General features: G+C 57.6%; 1 protein-coding gene across 1 annotated transcript in view; it reads left to right on the forward strand.

Moving 5' to 3' along the window:
- LOC104916267 (ADP-ribosylation factor-like protein 2) overlaps positions 1-123 on the forward strand; it is a 5,072-nt gene extending 4,949 nt beyond the window's left edge. Inside the window, exon 3 of the mRNA XM_031557618.1 lies at positions 1-123. Coding sequence (XP_031413478.1) covers positions 1-108 — 108 coding nt within the window. The 3' untranslated portion in view covers positions 109-123.
- The last annotated feature ends 612 nt before the right edge of the window (positions 124-735 follow it).

The raw sequence follows: 735 nt of genomic DNA on the forward strand, positions 1-735 counted from the left end.
GTCCTGCAGCGCCTGGCTGGCGCCACCCTGTTGGTGTTGGCCAACAAACAGGACCTGCCTGGAGCGCTGCCGCCCAGCGCCATCCGCGAGGTGGGAACCGCCCCATAGCGCCCCATAGCGCCCCATAGAGACCCATAGGGACCCATAGCGACACATGGAGACCCCACAGTGACCCATAGGGATCCACAGGGACCCATAGGGACACATAGCGACCCATAGAGACCCATAGGGACCCATAGCGACCCATAGAGACGCACAGCGAGCCATAGGGAGCCATAGGAGCTATAGAGACTCATAGGGACCCATAGAGACCCATAGGGATCCATAGAGGCCCATAGCGACCCATAGAGACCCATAGCGACCCATAGAGACTCATAGGGACCCATAGAAACCCATAGAGACCCATAGAGACCCATAGAGACCCATAGTGACCCATAGGGACCCATAGTGACCCATAGAGACCCATAGAGACCCATAGTGACCCATAGAGACCCATAGAGACCCATAGGGACCCATAGAGACTCATAGAGACCATAGGGACCCACAGAGAGTCATGGAGGCCCATAGAGACCCATAGAGACCCATAGAGACCCATAGGGACTCATAGGGGCCCATAGGGACTCCAGTGCTCCCCGCTGCACCCCACAGAGACCCATAGACACCACTGTGCCCCACTGTGCCCCATAGAGACTTGTAGAGACACAGAGACCCTACTGTGCCCCATAGGGACCCACA

This window comes from Meleagris gallopavo, unplaced genomic scaffold, assembly GCF_000146605.3.
Source record: "Meleagris gallopavo isolate NT-WF06-2002-E0010 breed Aviagen turkey brand Nicholas breeding stock unplaced genomic scaffold, Turkey_5.1 ChrUn_random_7180001880462, whole genome shotgun sequence".
Classification (NCBI taxonomy): domain Eukaryota; kingdom Metazoa; phylum Chordata; class Aves; order Galliformes; family Phasianidae; genus Meleagris; species Meleagris gallopavo.